Genomic DNA, 24,153 nt, shown 5'->3' with positions numbered 1-24,153 from the left:
CCTTCAATATCAATCAGGAAAATTTTTTTTGTACTGCTCGAGATCCGTAGCGAGTATCGGGTAACAATAGTGAGAATATTATATGAATAACTAAAGAACTTAGTTAGGTTCTAATACAATTAATTAAATCATATACAACACTTATGACAGAAGTTCAAAATAAAGAAGTTATCCCTCCGGAGAGATATGTGGGTCATCAACTTCGTGTAATTCTTAAAGATACCCGAATTCTTGATGGTGTTTTAATATCAATTGATCCTTATGGTAATTTATTACTTGGAAATACTTTTGAAACTTCAACAGATAAATTGAATCCTGATAATTTACATACAAGAGATATTGGTTTAGTTAGTATACCGAAAGATACAATGAATTCTATTAGAACTGATAAACAAACATATAAAAAAATATTTAATCATAGTTAATACCTATTATCATTATTTTTTGCACGACGACTTCTATACTTTAATTGTTGTTGATTCCTATACTTAGGTTGTGCAACTGAATTGGCTTTTCTGTAAGAAGTTCTGAACTTATTTACTTTAGTTTCGGGTATGGTTCCCAGTTTTGGATTCTTCAATCTAGTAATAACTCCTAAAAATGAATTACGGTTCCTTTTATTATCAGAATTTTTCAATTTGTTATTTCTATAACTGACATTACCAATTGGTTGAACATATTTTCTACCATTTGCCTTTTTAATAATAACTCTTCTAGTTACTCCATTATTTTTGGGATCAAGATGTTTCTCAGGCACGTTAATTGGACGTCTGATAATAATAATTTCTCCATTTTCATCAATGGTTTGAGTTTCTTCCCATTCACAATCATATGAATCTGAATCTTCTTCATCTTCATTATCTTCTTCTTCTTCATCATCATTATTGTCATAATCATTATCATCAGAATCGTCATCATATTTGTTATCACAGTCGTCAACATCATAAGTTTCTGTAGGTGCAATTGTTGACGAAGTGAAAGTTGGTTTGTATTTAGTTGTTACTGAAGATCCTATAGGTTGAGTTTTCTCTGGTTCAGTTATTGAAACCGTAGATGATCCAGTTGAATATCTCGTTCTAATTATAGTAGTTGAAGAATAAACAGTTGATTCTGAAGTAGTAATAATCAATGTAGTTGGATAATTTTGAGTAGTAGTTTCCAGTAAAGATGTAGATAAAGAAACCAGTTCTGTAATAGAAGTGGGAAATGATAAGCTTGAACTAATACTATTAGAAATTGAACTAAAACTTGGAGATGGTGGAGGATAAATTGGAGGTGGAGGATTAGGATTTGAATTAGTTGGTTTACTATGTTCCATACAAGTTCCAAGATAATGATCTCTAGCGCTGAGGAAAGTTCCATAAGGACAGATGTCAACTAAACAACCAACTACTGAATCTTCATCTATACATAAACAGCTGAAATCAATTTTACCATTACTGCAAGTTCTAGACACTTCTGCGATACAACTTAATAAACACGCTGGAGGAGTTGCCAATACTAACAAGGGGAATAAATAAATTAATCCCAAGATATTCATGAACATTTGACTTTTTGTTTTGGATCCTATATGTTTATTCAAAAAGAATAAGTGATAAACAACAAGAATAAGAATAGGAATTATAGAGTACTACTGTTATAAGCGCCGACTGCAAAAAAAAAGTATGAGAGTAGCATTTTTCGCCGAAATAGGTAACAGGGCTAGGGCTAAATTTCTGGTAAAGACTTTTTGACAAGCTGAATTTAGTGAATGATATCCTTAAGATAGTTAAATAGTCAGTCCGTTAATTAATTAGTTCTTTGGTTTTTATTTTACAATGATAATGGTGATGTGGATATGATAAGTATATAAACATCTACAGATGTAATTCAATGAATCTAGGCTTAGTTTCTATAGTTTACGCAACTTAACTGGTAGCACTTCCAAGTTAGACATTCCTTTAGAGTAATAATTCAGGTGAGTTGAGTCCTGAAGAAAGTATAGAGACATATAAGGCAAATAAACTGAACTACTTGAAGTATGTACATATGTAAAGTGAGCATAATCAAGTGAAACATTCTTTTACTTGTTCACAGACAAAATAATATATAGTGTGTTTCAGGCTACGCGTAAATTATATCAAGCAAGCTTATGAGTTAGTGAAATTTTTCAAATTCTATTTATCTAGCATATTTGATCTAATACTTGTAATTTGAATACATTTTAAGCTTTTTGGCAATTTCAACAAATTCGTCAATCAGTTAAAGTAGGGAGCGATTTTACAGATCAAAAATTTTGCGGCGAGAACAGCCCGCTGTCCAGATTTTTTCGAACACCTGTAATACTGGGGTCAAATAACAAAATTATACTATAAACATTGACAAATCCTCATATCATTGGATTTATCAAAATATAAGTGTATAATCCAATATTGATATCAGATTAAGGATATTTATACAAATTTAGCATAAAAGCATTTACCTAATGCAGGGATCGTATAAGAATAATGGGTTACCTAGGCCCTATTATATGAAACCTTCTAAGAAGAGAATGGGAGTAGTGGGAACTAATTCTCCTTATGATAATTTCAAACAACCAGTTGTATTTTTCACTAATTCACCTCGTAAATTACTTGGTTACTTAGTCATGCTTTTATTGTTTGGTACTTGCATTTATTGGATGAGTCAAGATTTAAAACCTCAACCTGATCCAACTTATGAAATTGTTAAAACTACAGGTGACTTATCTAATGAAAATATTAAAAATAATGAACCACCTATTATAGGAGACATTCCAGAAATCAATGTGAAATCCAATGGAAATAATGAAAATAAGAATATTAATGTTGATATCGATGATATTAATGACAACGTTAATATAAAAAATAATGAAAAGATAAGCAATGTAGATGTCAATAAGGCTGGTAACGCTAAAAAAGATAGCGATAATATAGATTTAGCTGGTAATTTTGCAAAAGGTTCCAAGGGAGAGAAAGGTATTGGAGTAGTTGAAGCTCCAAAAGGTGGTGTAGCAAATGAAGCACCTATTGTGGGATCAGATGAAGATAAAATTATAGGAACTGGAAAAAATTCCCGTAATAAGCAAGCACCTGTTAATGTTAATGTAGAAGGAGGAAAGACTAATAATGCAAAAGGAAAGCAAGATAATGTTGTCTATAATGGAGCTGGTGGTCCACCAGATGGTAAGCCAGTTGCAAAGGTTGCACCAGGAACTGGTAGAGGTTATAAGGCAGATAAAAATGCTGACGATGAATCACAACCAGTCGGAGCTGCAGCTCCTGCTGCTGAAGCTGGAGATGTAGCAGCCAGAGCTAAAAATATCATTGATGATAGTTTCTAAAATCATTGAAGGTATGGTATAAACATCTAATGCACATATTTATATAGTATAATATACAAAACCGGCTATGAATATTCTAAACAAATGTAAGTCAATGATCATCTATCCATTCTCATCCCATTGGAATACATGCTTACCAGTTACCTTCGCTAAAGATCCATCGAATGTAAAAATTTACAAAAAAATTTCTTAGACATTAGACCCCATCGGGATTCGAACCCGAGTTGCCAGCATATTCAGTTGAATTTCTCTTAATGACTTAAGAAAAAACCTTCAGAAACCGGAGTGATAACCACTACACTATGGGATCAAATCTCGCCAAAATTTCAAAAAAGCTGTTGGTAGAGAGTATTTATCACGTGATTGTAAAATCGTGACAATGCACGTGGTTTTCACGTGATCGATATTGACCAAAATTGACAATTAATTGGAATTAAACCTACTTTGGACTAAAATTAGACAGTTAAACAGTTGATTTATGTAAGAGAAGATAGCTATTACTTCACCTTGACTGACCATTGGTTTATTTGTCTTGTATTTCGTTTATTTATATTTTTAATATATTTGGCATATTTATGGAGACAAAATACGATTTGTTTTCTAACTTATTTCTTTTTACATCTAATATGACCAGAGTTTTTATTTTACAAATAATCTGATGTCTATGTTAGTATACACAATACACCTGAGGGGATTATAGTTGAGGGAACATGAATTGTTATCATTTTTATCATATATGCCGTATATTATGACAAATTTGCAGCTGTACCAGAAAATTCTTGGTTTGCTGCGAAAAGATCTTACATACTTTTTCAATGAAGAAAAACACTATTAAAAAATTTACTATTATACGAACTAAATATTAATCTATTCTACATAATCACACATTTGTCATCATTTTTAATACCCTTAGGATTCTCGGCATTAGTTTTATATTCTGCAAACCTTTCTTTATCTCTTTCTTTCAACTTTTCTTTAACTTCCTTTGGGAAATATTTTTCCATTATAACTTCAGCTTCATGATCTAAATTGGATGAATCTGCTAATAATATCGCATTTTCATAACGACATATTGGACAATTATGTTTCTTTTGTTGTTTTGATTTAACTAAACATCTGACACAGAATAAATGACCACAATCTAACCTTATAGGTTTATAAGCAATCGACATACAAATTGGACAGGAATAATCATCAAGTTGTGGAACCAAAGTAAGTATTTTATTTTGAATGATAAAACAAATAGTTTGGGCTAAGGAAGAACCGTTCATGAATACGTGTTCATTGGTTATTAATTTTGGCAATTTAGCTGATACACCAAGTGAAGTTTGTTTATCAAACTTCTTAAGAATTTTACGTAAAGCAATATTGTTAAGAGACTGAAATTGAAGGATCTTCAAAAGGTGATAATTCATAGTAACAAATTGATTGAATGCTGTGAGTGAATCTTTATTTTTGAACTCAGTTAATATTCCTGATTTATCTACATTTGAAAGGAACTTGTCAAGATTTTGTTTAATCTGTAAAGCGGGCCTTTGGGATGATGCAATTGTAGTTTCATTATATTTGAAATAAACTTCAGAGTCAAGGTAAATGCGAAATAATTCTCTCCATTTATAGAGATCATTTAAATTCGATCTCTTTGAAGTTGATTTTCTTAAAGCAGCAACTAATTCACTTATGGCACTAACTTCAGTAATAATTTTCTTTTCTTCACTTTCACGTAACCTATCTAAGAGTTCTAATTCATCATTAAGCATTTTAAAGAATTTTGAGTCTGAGTTTAATGTGATATATATTTCTGATTTCTTAGAATCTTCGCCTGAGTTTTGTAATTGTTCTTCATGATCTTTATCAATAACATTATCAATATTTTGAGGATTTTCAAGTTCAGGTGAATTTTCTCTAGTACCATGATTTGAACCTGGTGGTGATAATACCATAAGATGATGATCATTTTCATCTTCAGCTAATTCAATAATTCTTTCTTCACTATTTGAAGTGATTGGAGTTAAAGGCTGTAATTTAGGTGAAGCTGATCTGCTAAGAGAACCATCAACATCAGCAGTACTTTCATGAAGATCAAAGTCATCATCATTAAGTAAACTTTCAATCTTTTGTTTGATTTGTTGACCAATTTCATAAATATGAGCATCACTATAATTTTTATGAGAGAAATCAAGTGTGATTTTTAACATTGGTTTTATTTTCAATTTATTTGAATCATTAGTTGACTTGGAAAGGGTGTATTCTGCAACTATTGGATTAGTTGGAGTAGTTTCATTTTCATTTAATTCAACAACTTGATGTTCATCTCCATTTCCATTTTCCTTATCTTTGTTAGTTTCTTCAAACAATAACTTTAGAGTATTTTGTTCTAAGCCAAGGAATTTTAATTCATTAACAACTTTGTTAATACATTTTTTAAGAGCTTTATATTGAATAGCTGCTTCATACCATTCCTCGGGTATTTCTTCCTCTATTAAAGTTTGTTCTAGGACTTTAGCAAACTTCATCTCTCTTTTTATTATTTTGTGGAGAAGCTTTACAATTCAAAAATTGTGTATATCTGTTACGAAGAATAAATTGAAAATTTGAGTACCCAATAAGAAAACAATATAGTTTGAGTTGGAATTGACTTTCTTTGACGGATATGTATATTTTTACAGTGCAAACTTTAAATTATACAATCATGATAATATCGTATAATATGTTATTGCGATGATATAGAAAAAAATGGGTTTTAACTTTTTGTATGTAAGTTGAATTTAAACAGTGAGATATAAGGAAGTATCTTTTCGTTAAACAAAACTTGAAAACTTGGTTTGATTATAGTGATAGTGATGAGTTTGAAATGGGTGGCTAAATTTGGATTGGGTTGGGCTGGCTGGGTGTTGTAATAGGGGGATTAGTTAATGTGTAAAGGTAAAAATATAATTATAATTTTAAAAACCTGCAAAAATATTATAATATTAAATAAACTGTAAAGCCTTAACCTGGCTGATAAGATTAGATTAACAATAAAGAAAATAAAAGCAAAGAAATCTATTTGATGTAAAAGAAAACTATTTCAATACACGTGGGATAGGCTTTTCTAATATATATATATAATGTCTGCGCCTTATTTCCCATCTACAAAATTTCTACTTAATGTAGTGCAAGATTTTTAGAGATTCGTGTGCTAATTTAGCTTTACATTTTGGGGAGAAAAAAATTTTCAGGCAATTATTTTGATCAGCCGTTAATGTATGCACCGAAAAAGAAATTTTCATATTTAAATTTTTAGCAGTCAAATGATAAATCAGTCAACCTTTTTATCTACATATCTTTATGACCTCAAGTTTAAAGTAAACGTATTCATATGTAGAATAATAGAATGATTATTTATCAGACTATTCTTTTTCATAGAAGAGTAAATATTTAAGAGTAAATTTTTTTAAAAATAACCATCAAGAAATAAGTAAATAAATTGAAAAAAAAGAATATTCCGATACCGGGAGTCGAACCCGGGTCTGCTCGGTGAAAGCGAACCGTGCTAGCCGTTACACTATATCGGACTTTTCTGTCAGGAAAACAGGGTAGAAAACTGATCCCGTGACACGTCACTTGATCAAAATTTTTTTCATAAAAAATGTCGCAAAATGTCGCGGAAAAAATGTCGCTCAAAAAAGCAAAATAATAATAAGCGAAAAGAGCTGCTAAATACAAAAATATTTCACAGCCTATTAAATTTGATATTTTAGACTATACTAAAGTGCATACCTACTCATATGAACCGTACATCATCATAAAATCACTTTAGTAGATCATTATATCATTTGTGTTAATAATTCAAAAGGAAAAGGTTATTACATACAATCTACAGAAAAAGAAATTTGGATATTCAACTTTTCAATTTTTATTTTTGAAAATTAAAGCTAACTAACGTAATCTAGAAAAGCACCGAAAGGTATTATAGTTTAACGATTTAAAGAAAGTATAAATGAATGACAAGAAATCTATTTTAATTTTGACATATTTTAAGCAAACCCTTCCAATTGAACTGGACCACCAACTTCACAGTATTGTCTCCAATCTAAGAAGTAAGCTTGGATCAAGTAATTGTAGAATGCTCCATCATCTATAGTGTTAACAACAGTTGCATTACCTGTAATTTGACCAGTTGGAGCAAATTGAGCTCCCCAAATTCTTAAAGCACCGTAGAATGGAGAATAGAATTGAGTATCAACTGCAACAGAAAAGTTAGTGGTACTTGTAACTAATTCTGGGAAGGCAAGATAAGCAGAAACAACTTGATCCCAAAATGGTAAAGTGTCTTGATCATCAGATTCAATTTCATTTTCGGTAAAGTTACCGGTATATAAAATATCTAATAATGGGGATAAGTAAGTGTTGTTTTGTATAACATCTAATCCACCAGCTCTATCAATGATTTGATCATATAATTCTTGAGATGGAACTAAGTAATTGGTAACATTAGAACCAATGACAATAGAGGACCAATTGGCAGTTAAGACCATTTGAGCGGCTTCTGGGTCTTGAATTAAATTGATATCAGTGTTAATATCGTTAACAATTGGAGTACCAGTTCCAGCAGTGTATTGAGTATCAAAATAGCCACCCATAATATATAATCCACCGGCATCTTTTGGTAAATCTGGGTAAAGTGAAAGAGCTTGAGCAACAGTGGTCATCATACCAGCAGCATAAATGACAACTGGATCGGTATCCTTGTATTGTTGAACAGCGTTGATTAAAGCAACGGCACCTGGTAAGGTTTCATTATAAGTGATGTTACTCCATGAATATTCATTTTCATAACCTGGAGCAAAAGCACCTTGCCAGACCAATTCACCAAACAAATCTTGCCAGATGTTAAAGGTATCTTGAGTTCTTAATAATGGACCTTGAGCACCAAGATAATGAGGTATACAAGATGATAAATTATATTGTTGTAAAGTATCGTAAGCAGTTCCTGCAGAATCTACATTTGAAGAGGAACCAAAAGAAGTTGAGACACCAACAATGTCCCAACCAGCCATTAATGGGAAAAGAATGTTTGGAGGAGTGATTCCATCATTATCGATGAATACTTTTTTAGCATTAGCAACAGAGCTTAATAAAGCAATGGCTAAAGTAGATAATTTCAAACTGACCATTTCTGAAACGAGTGAAGCGTATTAAAAATTTAGTGAATGAAAATATAAATGGAACAATAAAAAGAATAATACAGGAACTGTAAAAATTGATCAAACAGGAAATATTTCAAGGGAATATCATGGTATTTAAATTGTGGAGGATTTTATGTGAGATCGGAAGCGGAACTACGAAAAGAGTGTATGGAGATGGTAACTCTTCGCCTACAGGCGCATTGTCTTCGAGGAATTAGATACACAGAAAGAGTTGAAGACAATAAATTGTGATGGGATTATGCTTATTAACATTATGCGAAACACAAAAGGGGCACAACGATTATTAAGCCACTATTTATCAATTAATATTCCCAATTAAGAGATGGGAATTCTGGATTGGTCTTATCTGAATTATATGAAATATACGGCGAGTTATAGTCGCAAACAAAGATAATTTTTCACCCAAGAATATTTACTCCGCGGGGCAGTTTAAATTCAACATCTCTTTTAAATTTTTTGTCTTAGCTTTCTTATTAGGTACTGAAAGATGGTTTAGGTCGTAACAGTACATCTATGCATTAAAGACCAGATACTACATGGAGGCTGATGCGGTATTTATGGCTTTTGTATTACATTATTACTGAATTAATTAAAATTTTATTAATTCTCTTACAGAAGTCAAAACGGGATTTCACAGTAATATTTAGTGAGATTCAAAGTTTTTCTGACACAATAAATTTCATTGGCGATGCTGTCAAAGTATAATTCTAAAATAGACTTAATAAAATGAAATATTAGCAAGGTCACAGAGACAAGGAAAACCCTGTTAAAACATGGGAATTACCGAATTACAAGAATTACGATACTGATAAAAAATGATTATCTTGGTAACAACCTTACTTTTATTTTCTTTCGTATATCTTTCCCTAACAGATAAGGAAATAAGTAGCGGTAAAATTAGAGCCGTTGGACTTTATGGGAACTTCAGCAATTTTTGTGTAATTGATAGATTTTCTCCACCAAAAGAGAGGAACCTCCTTGGCCTCGTGCACTTCCCAATCATTTAAACCATAATTCTAATCGTAGTAAGTAGTCGTAAGAACCGATGATATAGATAAGAACTACACTTCTGGAACCCTAAATTATATTGCATGAAACTACTTTTTTAGGTAATTAGTTCCCATTTCTTTTACTCCCCACTATTTAGAATCTCTTTTTACTTCCTGCAAATGAAAAATTGCTTGTCAAATTCTATATTTTAATTAAAGAACCAGTAATATTATGGTTATATGATGTGGAATGTCACCAAGTATACTACGTTGATATATTCAGAATGTGTATAACTTATATAGTATTTTGCTGTAAGAAATCTAAGCTCTAACAATCTCCAGAATAGAATTTGTGAAAGCCGTCGCTTTAGTGCGTACTCGAAGGAGTGAGTGATCAAAACAATTGGAAATATTTCAGACCTAAATTTACAACCATTACAAGAGTCTAACAATTTTCCATAATAAATATTCAATAATCAAGATTTAGACTTTAGATATAAACTATAGTAGACACACTCGTTAAATCTATCTACTTCTTTTCAAAATTTTAATTGGGTAATTTTATTCTTATTGAGGTTGAATAGCATAAAGTCTAAAAGAAACCCTATTGGGACTACCTCAATTAATTTACCAAACAATCTATCAATAGAATCATTTCCTCATCTATACAAGTTATAAAGCATATATATCATATGTTATTCTAGATTGTTATGAGTGGGATAGCATTAAAATTAACGTCATTATTAGTTCGTACTATTGCGAAACCTATTGCCACCGCATTAAAAACTCAAGCGAAAGATCATGAAGTATTTAGAAAAGTTTGTATAAATTTAGCACAGACAGTTCATTCAACCGATTTAAGACTTAGAATGTCTTTACTTGGTGAAAAGAGGATTAAAATTCGACCTTTAAATGATACAAAAGCTGTTGAAAATGGTGCTAATTTCTTATCGGAATTCTTTATCTTTAGTGTTGCAGGATCACTCATATTCTACGAGAGTTATAGGAGTAGAAAAAAGGCAAGTGACGAAAGAGATGCTTTAGCTGATGATATAACTGTTTTACAAAGTGAAATTGACCATTTGAAGAAAAAATTGGGGGAAATTAATATCAAATTAGATGATTATGAAATGCCTGATGGCTACAAACCAAAATATATTAAAATCGAACCATCATCAACAGTTAATAAAAATGAAAATCCTTCTAAAGACAATTCTAATACTACTATATCTCCAGTACCGAAAGAAAATGTCTCTGTTCCTACAACAGCCTAAAGCATCCCTTGCATATTGATTAACATAATTTGATAATCAACATATATATATATATAAATCAAAATTCTTGTACATACAAACAATTAGAATATCTTTAATGGATAAATTTATATTAAACTAACATAAACTAATAAACTAGGTGCTAAAGAAAATTAACAGAAGATATAGTACAATTAAAAGAATAAAATACAAAAACAATACTAATAATAAGGGCACTGTGAATGGCAAGAAAAGAAACTAAACAATTATAAGCAACATCATTAAAATATAAATATATATTTGAAGGCCACTATAGTTTATGCACTTGATTTGATGGATGTCAATTGATGATCAGTTAATGAATGAAATATGTTTAACTGGTAATAAATATGACTTTGTTCAATTAGACTTAATTGATTATTTTTGTTTCTTCTTTTCAACCTTTAATAATAAGGCTTTATTAATATGTGGTAAGACACCACCATGAGCGATGGTGGCCTTAATTAAATTATCTAATTCTTCATCACCTCTAATGGCTAATTGTAAATGTCTTGGAGTAATTCTTTTAACTTTTAAATCTTTGGCAGCATTACCTGCTAATTCCAATACTTCAGCAGTTAAATATTCTAATACAGCAGTTAAATAGATGGCAGATTTAGATCCAACTCTGATTTTATTTTGAGCATGTCTCTTTAAATATCTTTTAACTCTACCAACTGGGAATTGTAAACCAGCTCTAGCAGAATGAGAAGTTGAAGATTTAGAAGATTCAGAGGATTTACCTTTCCCACCATGAACTTTCCCTTTACCTGACATCTTATAAGTTAATATATATTCTTAATATTAATGATTCTTGCAAAGAAGTAATAACTTGTAAACTATTTTGTTTACAGGTTTGTTTATACTTTGACAAAAAACTAAAATCAAAACAACAAAGGAAGAAGAAAAAATAAACAAATACACAAACAAAAGAATTGTCTGTGGTCCTTTTTTTATGGGACTTGAGAATCGAATCGCGCATAAAATGAGTCTGCGCAGTTACCCGGATTTTGCATTCATAATTAACTATTAATAATACTATAAGATCCTAAACTATCTATAAGATTTATTATATCTTGACGAGATTGTTGAAGTTCTGTATTGATGGAATCAAAGTTTTGATAACCCTTTAACATTTTAATTAAATTAGCCATATTCTTTTCCTCTTGTAATTCATCAGAATCTAACTCTTCTTCAGAGTCCGAATGCGATTCAGATTCAGAATGAGACTGCGATTCAAAATCAGAATCTACATCCACATCAGATTCAGAATCTAAATGTTGATGTGAGTTTTGCCCTTCTTCAGGTTCAGATTCTAGATCGGCACCTGTATGTTCACGATCATCTTCTTCACTAGAATCAACTGCATTTTCATTAATATCTTTTCTTCCATGTATATTTTTCTTCTTATTTAGTGAAGAACTTGACCTTCGATGTCTACTATTACGTCTAATAGTACCGTCATCTTCAGAATTAGCACCTATGCCTTCATCTCCATCACTGTCAACAATTATATCATTGGTCAATGGGTGAGGACGTCTTCCTGTTTTAAAACTGACTCGTCTTCCTGTCTTCATAGTTTTTAATGTTTGCTCATTGACTCTTGTTTTCAATAATCGTGAGTCACTATTAATAGACAATTTTGTTTTACCATTTCTTTCTCCAAAACTATTACTTCTTCCCTTTTGTCTATGAGATGTATGATACTTTTTCTTAAGAATTACATCTGTAAATGTTGAATACTTTTCATACTCATCTGCCTCAAGAAATCTAGTAAATGAGTTTAATATAGGATATGAATGAACTCTATAAATTATACCTCTTAACACTCCAAAATTTATAAATCTTCGTACATCAATATTTACAAGAAGCTTTTTGTGCTGAATATACCATTCTTTTACAGTCTGACCCTGATTTAAGGATCTATAAAGGTAAAATAATGTAGCTTTTGAAGGAACTTTAATATTAATTGTCACACCATTCCCACTGATGTTTCCTGTATTACTATTATGACTTTGACTATTACCAGCACTACCAGTTCTATGATGTATAATTCCAATAGTATTAGGATTCTTAGGAGATCGAGATAATAAAGGCAGCTGTCTTGAAAATGGTGAAACTGAACCTGTACTTGCTATTATTGGTGGAGGTCTTCTAAATACAGATGAAGAATTGGGGGTAAGAGTATTATGAGGTGATTCATTATTAACTGGTGTAGTACTTGCAGGAGTATCAATATCGATGTCAGTAGTTACAACATATGCTTGGCAATCTTCTGCCATCTTACCACCTAATCTTAGAAAATTTCCAATATGATTAGTGGGAGCATAAATATTACTAAATTGGAATATATCAATCATTTCAATACATTCATAATGCATTAGATGTTGGATACATTGTTTAGTCAACATGTAATCAGCATTGGCCAACTCACTTATTCTTCTTACTGAATTTATCCCATTAATATAAGGTAAAATATTAATCATTGTTGGATCCCAATTGACATCAACTAATGAATTCAATTTAACCGTCGCAATAGGAACTTGGTATGCCTTTATATTTACAGGTGGTGGGAGAATAGGAAATAATTTGATATCAACTGAGTTTGAACTATCTAGTGGTATACAACACTCAGAATAATTATTTAAATCTTGATAAATTTGATTAATTAATGATTCAATTGATGATAATGTTATCTTTTTAGCACGGGAATGACCTGGAGTATTAATTACTGAACTTGAATGATCTATAATGGGTGCAGGAATACTATTACCACTAGTTGTCGTTGTCATAGCATGATAAGATGTTAAATCAATTCCAATATTAATTGTATTCAGGGATAACGACGAAGACAATTCTACTTTATTAGGTTGATTTGTTTCATCATTAATTTTAAAGAATGAGTTATTTTTATCGAGTTTACTCAATATGAAACTCTGTTCTTCTAATACTTTGAACATCTTCCCCATTCGAAGTATAGCTGATTCATAAGGTGTAACATCACCTAAATCATAAGGGAAAACAAAGCAAAAATTGAAATTAAATGAATTACGGGAATATTTAGGATTTTCAATATTGACAGGATATCCAACTACTTTAAATTTATTAATTTTAAATGAGATTAATTTATTGCATAGTTGAGGTTTTGGTATAACATAATTTTTAACGGTATCAAAGTTGAATAATGAAGTCGAACTAGTATCATAATCATCATCGTACCCATCAGGAGTCAAATCATCATCATAATTGTTGTTATCTTGCTTATCAAGTATTTCATCTCTGGAATTGTTATAATGACTTAATGAATCTCCATTCTTAAAAGGTGCCTTTCTATGAGTTGAACTTATAGTACCTTCTGGAACTTGGTGTACAATTTTTGTTCCTTCAGTAGGGTGGAATACCGCGTAGAAAATGGCAACAATAGGAATGAAACCATCTGTTGCTTGCATTTCCTATTTGTAATTTCAATTAACTATTACTATATCGTCACTTCGTTAGTACTATGGAGAGCTATATTAATCTTGTGTGTTCGCGCACGACTCGACTTGTCACGTGAAAATGTATAGAAAATTATAGAAAATATAGAGTTATATACAGAACTTTCGGTTACAATATATATATAAATTTTTTTTCCGTAGCAAAATATGTATTCTCAATATACCAAATAATTACAAACTTCTTCCACTACTTTATAAAGTAGTAACTATATAATAATAGAGGCGAATTGCCCGAATTTATACCTCTGACAAAATAGAGAGAAAACTTTTCAATCATCGTGAATGAACAGCCAATCTCGTACAAGTATTGTTATGTGTAATTAAACTTGCAGCCAAATCTACCACAATGTAATCTTGTTTCCTGCTCAAATATTGTTCTTTAACAAGAAATCACGTGTGCTGTGATCACGTTTCTAAATGTTAATCACTAAATGGCAATGTTTACTTGGTACATCACTTAAGCTTTAAGCATAACAAACTACTTGAAATTACTGTTAACTCCGAGCCTAGAAACAGAGCCGACAATTCCAACCCATACATTAAATGTAAATAAATAACCACTGTGTTCTTTAATTAGATGCAATATGTGAGTTACCAGTTTCCAGATTTATTGGCCCATTTATGACATTAGCTAAGAATTATATAAGGTTTTAATGCAAAGCTCTGCATTATGGTCAAACCGAATCTGTAACCGTTGATCTTATAAATATATTAAGTATAGAATTTTATAATGGATTATTGTTACGAACCAAATATGTGTCCCTTGTTCTCATAAATATAGTATAGAATCAGATCGTACTCTCCCTATTGTAAGAAATAATCCGGAATTTAGTCAGTACTTGGAAATTTCTAATTCAATAAAATATCAGTTTAAGGTAATCTACTTAAATCTATAATACTTGTATTTGTCGTATTTGATTTGCCGAGGATAATGTTATGTAAGCAATATCACTATTTTTTATTCGTATGTATAAGCTATAAAATCTCTTTGAGCCCTGACGCATTTAATCGAAATTAGGTTCGCTATAAACCCGATCGGCTTAGAAAAATATTTGAGCCGACTGCCGACTTGGAGTTTTCGCATCCTTTCCCCGATAAACTAAATAAATGACATTGTTTAAAGGACGAGGAGAAGCCTTTCTAATGATTCTTGCTTAGTATTAGTTATCAATTATTAGGCGTCAACAAAGGAAAGAATGCGCAATCAAGTACGGAATTAAGATTAATGCTGGGGTTGGCCGGTTTAGTGTATTTATGGACCGGTACATCCACCATGTTTTGCTGTATGTCTAGAATAGAGTTTATTTTCATAACCATATTATTTAGAGTGCAGATGACACTTAATTCAATTAAATACAGATTCGTATAAATAAAGCGTATGAGACAATATTATTTGATTTAATTATTTTAGATCTACTGCTTTTTTTATTTTCTGTTTAAGTGAACAGCAATGTCGACCTCAAGTTCAGAGGGAGCAAATGATACCAATTGTACACTAAAAGCACTGGGTATTGCTCCAGATGAACGATTCGAGAAAGAAAATAACGATCTTAGTAATGAAAACAGTGAAAACAGTGAAGATGAATTTGGGGCCGGTGATTTTGATGGCCGCACAGTAGATGAAGAAGAAGTACAAGAAGAAGAAGAGGAAGAAGATGGATTACTTCGGTTAGAATCGAATCTTCAACTCACTAAAACCATAAGCAGAAGAATAACCGGGGTAGATGATCTTCTTTTGGAAGCTACTGAAACTAAAGAACCTTTGCCTACAATGGGAGGAGGTAAGGATTATCCACCCCCTTTACCTCTAGACCGTACTCCATATCAAGTACAGTTTGATGGTCCTCATGATCCAATTCATCCATTCAATTGGTCAGGCAAAGAAAAGTTTCTAATATGTTTTATTGCATGTATAGGAGCATTTTCCATTGCAATTGGGTCAGCTCTTTTCTCACAGGCACAAGTATCATTGATGGAAATATATCACATTGGTTGGACTCCTGCTACTTTGGGTACTTCACTCTTTGTATTTGGATTTGCTTCTGGCCCTATTATATGGGGTCCTCTCTCTGAATTATATGGGAGAAGAATCCCAACAATAATTTCAGGATTAGGGTATGTTTGTTTTTGTTTCGGGGTAGCAACTGGAAAAGATATTCAGACCATTCTAATATGTCGTTTCTTTGCTGGCTTTGTTGGTGCAGCACCATTTGTTGTTTGCCCTGCAATCCTTTCAGATATATTCTCTACCAAACTTAGAGGGACTATGGTTTCAATATTTGCCATGGCTTTATTTGGTGGTCCAATGCTTGCCCCAGTGATGGGAGGTTATACCATTAGAAACACAAGTCTTGGTTGGAGATGGACTGGCTATTTTGTTGCTATTGTTGGTTCCTTCTCATTATTCCTTGCCGTCTTCTTTTTAAAAGAAACTTACCATGCTTTGATTTTAGCAAATAAAGCTGAGACATTAAGAAGAAGGACTCGTAATTGGGGTATTTATGCACCCCATGATGAGTTCAAATTATCAATCAGAGAAATATGTGAAAAGAACTTAACAAGACCCTTGATAATGTTATTCACTGAACCAATCCTTTTTTTGATCACCCTATATAATGCCTTTATATATGGTATGCTCTATTTATTTTTGACTGCAATTCCCTTGATCTTTGAATATGGCTATGGTTGGCAACCAGGCAATGCCGAGTTACCATATATTTCTATGTTAATTGGTACATTTTTTGGTGGATTAATTTCTATTCTTTTTGAAAAAAGATTTAACAAGATAATGGAAAAAAATAACCATGTACCAATTCCAGAAGAAAGATTAGTTGCCATGATGTTGGGTGCAATTCTCTTTGCTATTGGTATATTTTGGTTAGGATGGGGTGGTTCCTTTGGAAATAAAGTACATTGGATTGTTCCTGTGTTAGGAGCTTGCCCTGTAGGAATGGGATTGATATTGATCTTTTTACCTTGCCTTAATTATATCATTGATTGTTACTTATTATTTGCAGCTTCAGCAATTGCAGGAAATACCTTCTTAAGATCTGCATTTGGGGCCGCATTCCCATTATTTGCAAAACAAATGTTTGTTAACATGAAGATTAAGTGGGCAGCCACATTAATTGGATGTATCTCAGTTGCTTTAATTCCCGTTCCATTTTTGTTTTACATTTATGGATCAAAGTTAAGAAAGAAGTCAAAATATTCAATGGACCTTAATATGATTTATGGGGGAGGAGGTGGTCTTGTATAGATCTAATTTCATTTCTATATTCTAATTTACTAATGTATATCTCTCTGCATTCTAAAGTTGCAGCCATTTTTATTTAAATGTTCAAAAAAAGAAAAGCTCGCACTCAGGATTGAACTAAGGACCAATAGATTTGCAATCTACTGCGCTACCACTGCGCCATACGAGCTGTTTCTTGTTTTGTTTACTCTCTATCTTAATGTAGAAGATGCGTTCACGATCACGTGATCAAAATTCTAAAAATGGGAAAATAAGCATTAAATGACTTCTTTTATCTATGTATATTGTTTTATTATATCTCTGATACCCGATAATTTTCATTATAGGGCTTTTCTTTGAGTTTGCAGCTTGATTTGTTAGAATAAAAAGAAAAATTGAAATTCAAAGGCGCTACCAATTTTGAATTTTTTTACCATAGAAAAATGGACGCAACTTGTGTATAGAGATTAATATGAACAGTTTTGAAGCTTATGAAGCCAAGCTGAAGATACATGTACCCACATATATACAGTTTATTATGTTTAAGGTTACAGTATGAAGAAATAAAGAAAGAAACTAAACATTTCGTCTTGACAAAAGATATTTAAAGAACGTTAATTCCACTTCAAATGTTGATCCAATTCGATTAGAATTTTCATATTCTTACATACCAACGGAACAATTATTTTTTCTTTAAACAGACATGATATTTTTCTTCCAATTTTGTTATATATATTTTTCTTTATAAATTAATTTCACTATATAATAAAGCATTGGGTCTAGCAGAATAATTTAGAAAGAGAAAACAAACCAGTAATATACAAATTAGCAATATACACTATGATATCTTAAGCCAGTGATGGAGGTGGTGGAGGTGGTGGAGGAGTTGATTGAGCACCTACACTATAAGACGGTTTAGTGGCAGTTGGTGGTGGTGGTGGAGGTGGTGGATCACGAGCATAAGATGGTTTAGTGGCAGTTGGTGGTGGTGGTGGAGGAGGAGGAGGAGCAACTTTAGAAGGTGGAGGAGGTGGAGGTGGAGCAGCCTTTGTTCTCTTAAAGGGAGGAATCACATCTTGATGTGCTCTAGATTCACTAGGACGTTTCTTTGGAGGAATTATTTCTGGATGATATTCTTTTGGAGGACCAGATATACAATCTTTTGAAAGATGACCTGGTCTTTGACAAATCTTACAAATAAGTTGAGAGTTATCGATATTTCTTCTTGGTCTAGTAGTATTGGTTTGTTCGGGAATCTTAGTTTCTCTTAAAGTACCATTCAATACAGCCAATTCTCTTAATTGATCTCTCTTTAAATCATTTTGACCGATTGGAGAAGAAATTGCTTTATCGAGTACTTCATTAGTTAATTTTATAGCCTTTGCAATTTTCAGTTGAGTATCAGAAGTAATGAGAACATGTAATTCATCTTCAGCCAGACCTTCATCTTCACCTGGATTAGATGATTTACCTGATTTAACTGAACCTTTACCTCTAATTTGTAATCTAGCACCACTATCTTCTTGTAAGGTTCTTAAAGTTTTACCTCTTGGACCAAGTAAAAGACCGACAAAATTAATTTCTGGATAATCTTTTACTGGAATATACAACTTTTCAAAAGTTTTTGTTGGTTTTACATAACCTTGAGGAGCAACATAATGTTTAATACTACCAGCAGCAATTTCAACCAAATAATGCCTTTCCTTTTCAAGAGAAATTTTAGTTCTTTGTTCTCTTGTATTAATTCTTTTACCTTCTTTATCAAATTTTGGAGGTGGTGATGGATCTCTTTCGTAATTTGGATTTCTTGTTTCATCATTTGAACTTAAAAAGCTAAGAACTGGTTCATGAGATTCATGAGATTTCTTAAGAATATCTGATATTTCTTCAATTCTAAAATATTCTTGATAAGCATCTGCTTGTTCTTGAGTTAAATGACCTGAAATAATTGTACTTAATGTGGTATTACCAAATGTTTTAACTTTTTCAGGTACATCTGCCCATTTAGTAGTAGTTAATTTTTGACTCGATATAGATTTGGCAATTGCCTTTCTACCTCTTGGAGGATTATCTGTAGTTGACATTATTTGACAACTTACAAATAGGAATAATCTATGTGTTACACTATGGAGTTCTGAAACATTATCTATCACTTACAACTTTTTTTTTCCCATATACCGCGAGCGCAATATTTCCAATGTTTCTACTCATTACATTTATTCACATAGAGTCATTAATTATATACATATACATATAAACTACAAGTAAATATGATGATTATAAAATTATTATAGTACTTAGAAAGTTACTATGTTTTTTTGATACTGTATTATTATGTTACTATGATGTCTTGGTAAATTTCAAGATACTTAAAACTTCCCAGCCTGCTTTTCGCAATATAACAGTCTCAACATTCCAACCTCTAGATGTCATAGTTTGAGCAACTTGATCAGGTTTATTTCTGGCACAAAAAAGTATATAAGCTACACCATGTAAAGGATTTAGAATATTATGTAAATTATCTAGGATTTTCCAAGTAGTAATCATACCATCTTCACCACCCATTAATGCTAAATCTAACCAAGTATCATCATTAAGATTAGTAGGAATTTCAGGCACTATTTCTGCTGGAACATAAGGAGGATTAAATACTAATAAATCAATTTCTTGAGCTTTTATTCCACTAGTTAGATCCATTTGACAACTATCTATCAAGTACGGTATGGTTGGTATTTTTGAATTAGTAGATGGTTTATCCTGATCCTGATCCTGATCAATCTTATTTACTTTAACTGTATTTAATATAGCTTCACAAGCATGAGGATTAATATCAGTAGTTATAAATATTGAATTAGGTAAAATATTCTTATGTAAAAATGTAGTAACTATTCCTGATCCTCCACCTATCTCAGTAATAATCGGTATAATATTCTTAAATCTAGATTGTATAAATTCTTGCTCTTCTTCAAGACAATCTAATAGAAGAAATGAATCTTCTGCTGGTTCATATACTTTTTCATAATCTACGTCCTTAACAATAGGAGTAGGTAACATTTATCTATATTTAATATATTTAATATATAATATCTCTGGTTACCATACAAATTTTGAGATTTTAGCTAATGACATCGACTCGCTCTTTTTTACAGCAAAAGTAAACTAAAAAAAACTAAAATACTAAAGTAAGCGGTAATTGGAAACTATTACAAATATTGAAGTATCACCATTACACATACAAAAATGCAAGTTAAAGTTAAAACATTAACAGGTAGAGATATATTGGTAGAAATTGAACCTACTGATAAAATTATTAGAATTAAAGAAACCATGGAAGAAAAGGAAGGAATCCCTCCTGCTCAACAGCGATTTATTTTTAATGGTACACAATTAGATGATGAAAAAACAGTTGAAGAATCTGGTATTCAAGCTGGTTCATCTTTGCATTTGGTTTTAACATTAAGAGGTGGGTATTAAGAAATCTATATAATTAATGAGTTTAAAGGTATTAATTTCTCTATGTCATATCATATCATATCATAGATTCAGTCTTGCTGGTTATAGATTATTCCATATATCATTAAATCTACTAGTCTATTATTCATTGTTCTATTGATTCTATTCATTAATTGATATAAATATACACATATAATTGATTACAAATTTAATTTTATCTATGATAATACTTTTTATCATTATTGCGCCATAGATTTCCATTTTTTGGCATTTTCCAAAAACTTGCTAATACCTGGCTTGGCCGATATGCCTGCTTGATCTTGAGGGAAAATATATTCAATATATTCTTCTTCAAAGTTATCAACTTTTCTTCTTCTTTTCACTAAAGTAGGCATTCTAGCTTCTATTTGTTTTATACTCTCTTCATTTCCATGCTCTAATTCATATTCTTTCCATGCTTCAAGTATAACAAGTCTTTGTTCATTTAATTGTTTATCTTTATAGAATTTATCTGCTTCTTTAAATATAGATCTAGTATTTTGTCTATGAGTTTCTGTAATACTAAATTCAAGTTCTTCTTCATTACTTTCATTAAATTCTTGTAATTGTTCATATGTTGGTATTGATGATTCAAATACAGCTAATGATATCCAAACTCTTGAATTATCAGTCTTATCAATTAATGTACGATATAATTTACGAGCTTCATCATATTTCATTTCATCTTGAAAATAATGAATAAACGATATCCATAATGTTTCTAAGGGAATAAACTTTTTCGATAAATCTTCATGATCTGCTAATACTAAACTAGCATTGAATATGGATAAAACTCGATCATATTCATTCAAACTCTTTTCAAATTCAATATAATCTAAAACTATAGGAATTGAATTAGTATTGGCTTTACTTAGGGTATCAATCTCAAGCCATCTCTCATAAAGTTTTCTAACTCTGTCCCACTCACCTAATTTTTTCTCAAAATTAATATAATACTTGAACAAACTCTTCTTTGACTTTTGACTACTACTTTGTCCAATAGATCTACCTAGAATTTTCCGAGCTTTCAGTAAACCATTTTGTTCATCATTTCTTAATTCAAATTCAGCATAGTGTTTCCATACTTTACCAAATGTAAAATGACTATGAGGTATAATTTTTATGCATTGATTCCACAATGATCTTGATTCTTCAATATCACCACAATTAAATTCTTCCCATAAAATATATCTGATCCACAAATATATATATCTCTTCCATGTAATAGATTTAACTTTCTCAGATGGTACCTTGGAAACTGATTTTTTAAACTTTGATCTTAATGTCTCAGGTTTGGCATTTTCACTCAATAAATTAATATATATCCACCAAGTATCATAATCGTCTGGAGTTTCTATCAAATCTTGTTCATATTTAATTAATCGTTTTTGTATAATAGTCGATTGTATACTATCTTTATTTCCATGATTCTTTTCAAAATCAGAAAAGTTTTTGAGGATTTCATTTCTTTGAAATGTTGATAATTTTACTTTTGAAGTGTCAAGAATAATATTATATATAGCTCTGGCTCTTTCATACTCTTTGACTGATATTTCCCATTCTGCCCATTGAGAAATAATTAGAGGAAATTTTTCATCATTACTCTTTGAGCTTTTATTGGTAAGTATAGAATCGGCTGATATTTCAAATACTCTTCTAACGTTAATTATATTCTCTGTAATTGACGATACTTCATGAATTTCAAATTCTATCCATTTCAACCAAGTATCACTACCAGGATGTTCAATTACATACCTTGAGAAAATATTTCTGGCATTATCAAATTCATCATATCTTCTTTCAAAACCAATATATGCATCCCAAGCTGAAGAATCTGGGTGCCATTCTAACCACCTTTCAAATAGTATTCGTACCATCTTATAATTTTTTAAAGTTTCTTCAGTTTGAACATATAGAAACCAAAACTTATTGACTCTTGGAAGAGTAGTAGTGGCTCTATCTAATAAATTTCTTGCATGATTAATATTCTTGTGTGATAATTCTAATTGAATATATTGAATCCAAAATGGTATATGTTGAACATTTACATCAAGTGCTCTTTCAAAAATTGATCTTGCTCGAGGAAAATCTCGATTATGATTTAATTCCCATTTAGCATATCTTATCCATTGACCAAAATTTAATCTATTTTTATTTAGTTGTTGTTCATATTCTTTTCTCTTCTTTAATTGAAATGATCGTAACTCATCGAGATCTTGAATTGACTGAGCAGGTCTTTCAAGAGGCTTTTCTCTTATATCAAACGCATCTTTTAGGATCTTCTCACTCGTGACTTGAGAATTCTCAATGTCTCCCATAATTTCCTTTTGCTGTGAGTTCGAACTTCTTCTATTTAATTAACTTTTCTTAGAAATAATTATGGCTTCTTGAATTAAATTTGGCTTCGCGATATCGCAACAGACACAAAAAAAGTATGAATTAACAGCCATTAACTGTTGAATCTTCATTCCAATAATAAAGATGAGTGAATACGATTCTTCGTTATTCATGACGGTATGCATTAGGTATTGAATATGAGTAAAAGTTAAATATTAAATATGCAAAAAAAATTGCCTTCAGCCAGATTGGAACTGACGATCTCCTCATTACTAGTGAGGTGCCTTACCAACTTGGCCATAAAGGCTGTTTTCTGACAATTTTTTTTCAGTAGCTTTTTTGAGGTCAATAACAAAGCATTAGAAAATTTTTGGTCACGTTTTTTTCCACGTGATTACGTTTAATTTCCAAATATTTCGTAATTAAAAAGGTATTCTTGGTTTAAAGATATTATTCATGTAAGGGGAACATATATGTAAAGGTATTAGAACTTATTAGATGTTAATTGAACTACTGTTGAATCTACAAGTTTCAGTTTTTAATTTGTTGTAAATAGGCAAGTATATTTACGCAGATTTATGGCGAAAATTTAGATATATTTTAATTACTAGCGATATTTTACAATGTCAGTATAAGAAGTATGCAATATATTGAATTCAAAATGAATAAGAAATGACATAAAAGTGTTAATGTAATATATAAATAACTATTTGTTAATATATAAAGCTAATTTACAGTGGAAAGCATGATTGAGCTTGTATTATTGGAGCTTTCAATTC

At 31.1% G+C, this 24,153-nt stretch overlaps 13 protein-coding genes and 4 non-coding genes across 17 annotated transcripts; 5 read left to right on the top strand and 12 right to left on the bottom strand. All coding sequences in view use genetic code 12, as the record gives it.

The window, feature by feature from the left end:
- Positions 1-75: 75 nt before the first annotated feature.
- Positions 76-881, top strand: RJT21DRAFT_118855 (uncharacterized protein; the record flags this gene model as incomplete). Its single annotated transcript, XM_064881184.1, has 1 exon — positions 76-881. A coding segment is annotated over exon 1 (278 nt), but the record flags the coding sequence as incomplete, so codon positions are not given.
- CCW14 (Ccw14p) lies at positions 422-1,546 on the bottom strand (the record flags this gene model as incomplete). The annotated part of the gene is made up of 1 exon (XM_064880104.1): positions 422-1,546. One exon carries the CDS (start codon positions 1,544-1,546, stop codon positions 422-424), a length of 1,125 nt encoding a protein of 374 aa, XP_064739524.1.
- A 574-nt stretch (positions 1,547-2,120) lies between these two features.
- Positions 2,121-3,626, top strand: RJT21DRAFT_118853 (uncharacterized protein). Its single transcript, XM_064881183.1, has one exon. It carries the CDS (start codon positions 2,465-2,467, stop codon positions 3,338-3,340), a length of 876 nt encoding a protein of 291 aa, XP_064739523.1. The 5' UTR covers positions 2,121-2,464; the 3' UTR covers positions 3,341-3,626.
- Positions 3,539-3,650, bottom strand: RJT21DRAFT_t44. Its single transcript has one exon. It is a non-coding gene; the product is annotated as a tRNA-Gln (tRNA).
- Positions 3,651-4,212: 562 nt separating this feature from the next.
- Positions 4,213-5,856, bottom strand: TRY3 (Try3p; the record flags this gene model as incomplete). The annotated part of the gene is made up of 1 exon (XM_064880103.1): positions 4,213-5,856. One exon carries the CDS (start codon positions 5,854-5,856, stop codon positions 4,213-4,215), a length of 1,644 nt encoding a protein of 547 aa, XP_064739522.1.
- Positions 5,857-6,825: 969 nt separating this feature from the next.
- On the bottom strand, positions 6,826-6,897 carry RJT21DRAFT_t43. Its single transcript has one exon. It is a non-coding gene; the product is annotated as a tRNA-Glu (tRNA).
- A 320-nt stretch (positions 6,898-7,217) lies between these two features.
- Positions 7,218-8,922, bottom strand: RJT21DRAFT_118850 (Inosine/uridine-preferring nucleoside hydrolase). Its single transcript, XM_064881182.1, has one exon. It carries the CDS (start codon positions 8,497-8,499, stop codon positions 7,360-7,362), a length of 1,140 nt encoding a protein of 379 aa, XP_064739521.1. The 5' UTR covers positions 8,500-8,922; the 3' UTR covers positions 7,218-7,359.
- A 1,309-nt stretch (positions 8,923-10,231) lies between these two features.
- On the top strand, positions 10,232-10,795 carry RJT21DRAFT_2156 (uncharacterized protein; the record flags this gene model as incomplete). Its single annotated transcript, XM_064883772.1, has 1 exon — positions 10,232-10,795. The coding sequence occupies one exon, from the start codon at positions 10,232-10,234 to the stop codon at positions 10,793-10,795; it is 564 nt and encodes a 187-aa protein (XP_064739520.1).
- Positions 10,796-10,993: 198 nt separating this feature from the next.
- Positions 10,994-11,740, bottom strand: HTA3 (histone H2AZ). The gene has a single exon (XM_064883775.1). The coding sequence runs from the start codon at positions 11,588-11,590 to the stop codon at positions 11,192-11,194; it is 399 nt and encodes a 132-aa protein (XP_064739519.1). The 5' UTR covers positions 11,591-11,740; the 3' UTR covers positions 10,994-11,191.
- Position 11,741: 1 nt separating this feature from the next.
- On the bottom strand, positions 11,742-14,437 carry NPR2 (nitrogen permease regulating protein). The gene has a single exon (XM_064883774.1). The coding sequence runs from the start codon at positions 14,260-14,262 to the stop codon at positions 11,836-11,838; it is 2,427 nt and encodes an 808-aa protein (XP_064739518.1). The 5' UTR covers positions 14,263-14,437; the 3' UTR covers positions 11,742-11,835.
- Positions 14,438-15,613: 1,176 nt separating this feature from the next.
- On the top strand, positions 15,614-17,569 carry RJT21DRAFT_125299 (MFS transporter; the record flags this gene model as incomplete). The annotated part of the gene is made up of 1 exon (XM_064882824.1): positions 15,614-17,569. Exon 1 carries the CDS (start codon positions 15,761-15,763, stop codon positions 17,567-17,569), a length of 1,809 nt encoding a protein of 602 aa, XP_064739517.1. The 5' UTR covers positions 15,614-15,760.
- A 94-nt stretch (positions 17,570-17,663) lies between these two features.
- RJT21DRAFT_t42 lies at positions 17,664-17,735 on the bottom strand. The gene has a single exon. It is a non-coding gene; the product is annotated as a tRNA-Cys (tRNA).
- Positions 17,736-18,220: 485 nt separating this feature from the next.
- RJT21DRAFT_118846 (mRNA splicing protein) lies at positions 18,221-19,669 on the bottom strand. Its single transcript, XM_064881181.1, has one exon. It carries the CDS (start codon positions 19,627-19,629, stop codon positions 18,394-18,396), a length of 1,236 nt encoding a protein of 411 aa, XP_064739516.1. The 5' UTR covers positions 19,630-19,669; the 3' UTR covers positions 18,221-18,393.
- Positions 19,670-19,720: 51 nt separating this feature from the next.
- Positions 19,721-20,662, bottom strand: RJT21DRAFT_118844 (S-adenosylmethionine-dependent methyltransferase). The gene has a single exon (XM_064881180.1). It carries the CDS (start codon positions 20,597-20,599, stop codon positions 19,886-19,888), a length of 714 nt encoding a protein of 237 aa, XP_064739515.1. The 5' UTR covers positions 20,600-20,662; the 3' UTR covers positions 19,721-19,885.
- A 26-nt stretch (positions 20,663-20,688) lies between these two features.
- RUB1 (NEDD8 family protein) lies at positions 20,689-21,128 on the top strand. Its single transcript, XM_064883773.1, has one exon. The coding sequence runs from the start codon at positions 20,786-20,788 to the stop codon at positions 21,017-21,019; it is 234 nt and encodes a 77-aa protein (XP_064739514.1). The 5' UTR covers positions 20,689-20,785; the 3' UTR covers positions 21,020-21,128.
- Positions 21,129-21,237: 109 nt separating this feature from the next.
- On the bottom strand, positions 21,238-23,355 carry RJT21DRAFT_112714 (uncharacterized protein; the record flags this gene model as incomplete). The annotated part of the gene is made up of 1 exon (XM_064880102.1): positions 21,238-23,355. One exon carries the CDS (start codon positions 23,353-23,355, stop codon positions 21,238-21,240), a length of 2,118 nt encoding a protein of 705 aa, XP_064739513.1.
- A 253-nt stretch (positions 23,356-23,608) lies between these two features.
- RJT21DRAFT_t41 lies at positions 23,609-23,681 on the bottom strand. Its single transcript has one exon. It is a non-coding gene; the product is annotated as a tRNA-Thr (tRNA).
- Positions 23,682-24,153: the final 472 nt, after the last annotated feature.

The sequence above is a fragment of the Scheffersomyces amazonensis genome (genome assembly GCF_036850825.1).
Source record: "Scheffersomyces amazonensis strain UFMG-HMD-26.3 chromosome Unknown RJT21scaffold_2, whole genome shotgun sequence".
Classification (NCBI taxonomy): domain Eukaryota; kingdom Fungi; phylum Ascomycota; class Pichiomycetes; order Serinales; family Debaryomycetaceae; genus Scheffersomyces; species Scheffersomyces amazonensis.
Note: the sequence above shows the minus strand (reverse complement) of the source record. Positions and strands in the feature narration are given on the sequence as shown.